The sequence below is a fragment of the Morone saxatilis genome, unplaced genomic scaffold, assembly GCF_004916995.1.
Source record: "Morone saxatilis isolate NCDOM2014 unplaced genomic scaffold, NCSU_SB_2.0 Contig20, whole genome shotgun sequence".
Taxonomy (NCBI): Eukaryota; Metazoa; Chordata; class Actinopteri; family Moronidae; genus Morone; species Morone saxatilis.
In genome coordinates this window covers 358846-360143 of record NW_023339763.1, presented here as the reverse complement: position 1 = coordinate 360143, position 1298 = coordinate 358846, and the positions used below count along the sequence as shown (strand labels likewise).

The following is a 1298-nucleotide window of genomic DNA, read 5'->3' as shown; positions in this document are numbered from 1 at the left end:
TCGAAGGGGGACCACCTCATCTATAAAGACTGTATCCTCCCTCACACCAAATACATTTCATATTTATTATATTTTACATTACATTTCACCTTATATTCTATATTTTATATCCCATTCCATATTAAACTATATAATGTTAATGTTATCATTCAGGAACTGTGTTATATCTGTATATTAAAACACTTTATATTATATTTTATATTAGATATATATATATATATATATATATATAATAGTCCTTATTCATGATGTGAATGTGATTTTCTGTCTGATGTTTGTTTTGCTCTTAACGTCGCCATCAGTCCGTGGAGAAGCAGGAAGTGACGTCGTCAGTATTTTCTACGAGAAGGTCACAGCGCTGACCGGAGACCAGCCTCCGGTTGTCATGGTAACACCATCTCTGTGCCGGTTGTCATGGTAACACCATCTCTGTGTGTGTGTGTGTGTTTTAGGACGTTTTAAAGGGATAGTATTTGATTCAGAGGCTCTGCTACACCTGCACTGTCCGCTCTGATGCAGATATCGATTATTAAACCGATAACCAATCATTAGTCACCCGTCCTGGAAAACCTGGAAAAATTTAGAGAGCAGTTTTCCAGGCATGGAAACACCTGGAAATTGATTAAAATGACCAAATATCCTGGAAATAATCTCTGTCGTCCTGGAAAATGAAAAAAATGAATATTAAGTTTGAAACTCGACTGTTGGTAGAATAAACTGCGAAACGAAGAGACAAAAAAACAGCTTGAAAGCCCGAAAGTGAGAAAAGGAAACTCACAAAATAATATTTAATTCATAATTACTCATCTGTTTCAACTTTTTACACGTGAATCAATAAGAAATTCAGATTTAATGTAATAAGACATCAAATTAGAGTCAGATTTGCATTTTTTGGGGTCAGAGGTCAAATTATTGGTCATGATATAATACATATTTAATAACAACAACAAACAAATAGGAACAAAAACATCAAATATTTGCACCAAAAGAAAAGTTTTAAGAAGAGATTTAGGAACCATCCAATCAGAGGCCTGGATCAATAAAACAATGTAATCATCAATAATCCTGCGTTTTGTTCTGCAGAGTCACAAAGATCTTCACTTCGTCCACATCAGGCAGGGGGGGCTGTACTGGGTCGCCACGACGACGGCTGACTCCTCCCCCTTCACCATCATCGAGTTCCTCAACAGGTACGTCGGTTTCATCTGAGTCTCTAATAACGATATTTACCTCGTTAATAAGCTGCTGCTTGGGGCTCAACCTGCGGGGCGGGAACCCCACTGGGGGTCGCCAAAGCT

At 37.7% G+C, this 1298-nt stretch overlaps 1 protein-coding gene across 1 annotated transcript in view; it reads left to right on the top strand.

The window, feature by feature from the left end:
* ap4m1 (adaptor related protein complex 4 subunit mu 1) overlaps positions 1 to 1298 on the top strand; it is a gene marked incomplete in the record, with an annotated part of 11851 nt that overhangs the window by 792 nt on the left and 9761 nt on the right. Inside the window, 3 exon segments of the mRNA XM_035666420.1 lie at positions 1 to 31; positions 303 to 388; positions 1084 to 1190. Coding sequence (XP_035522313.1) covers positions 1 to 31; positions 303 to 388; positions 1084 to 1190 — 224 coding nt within the window.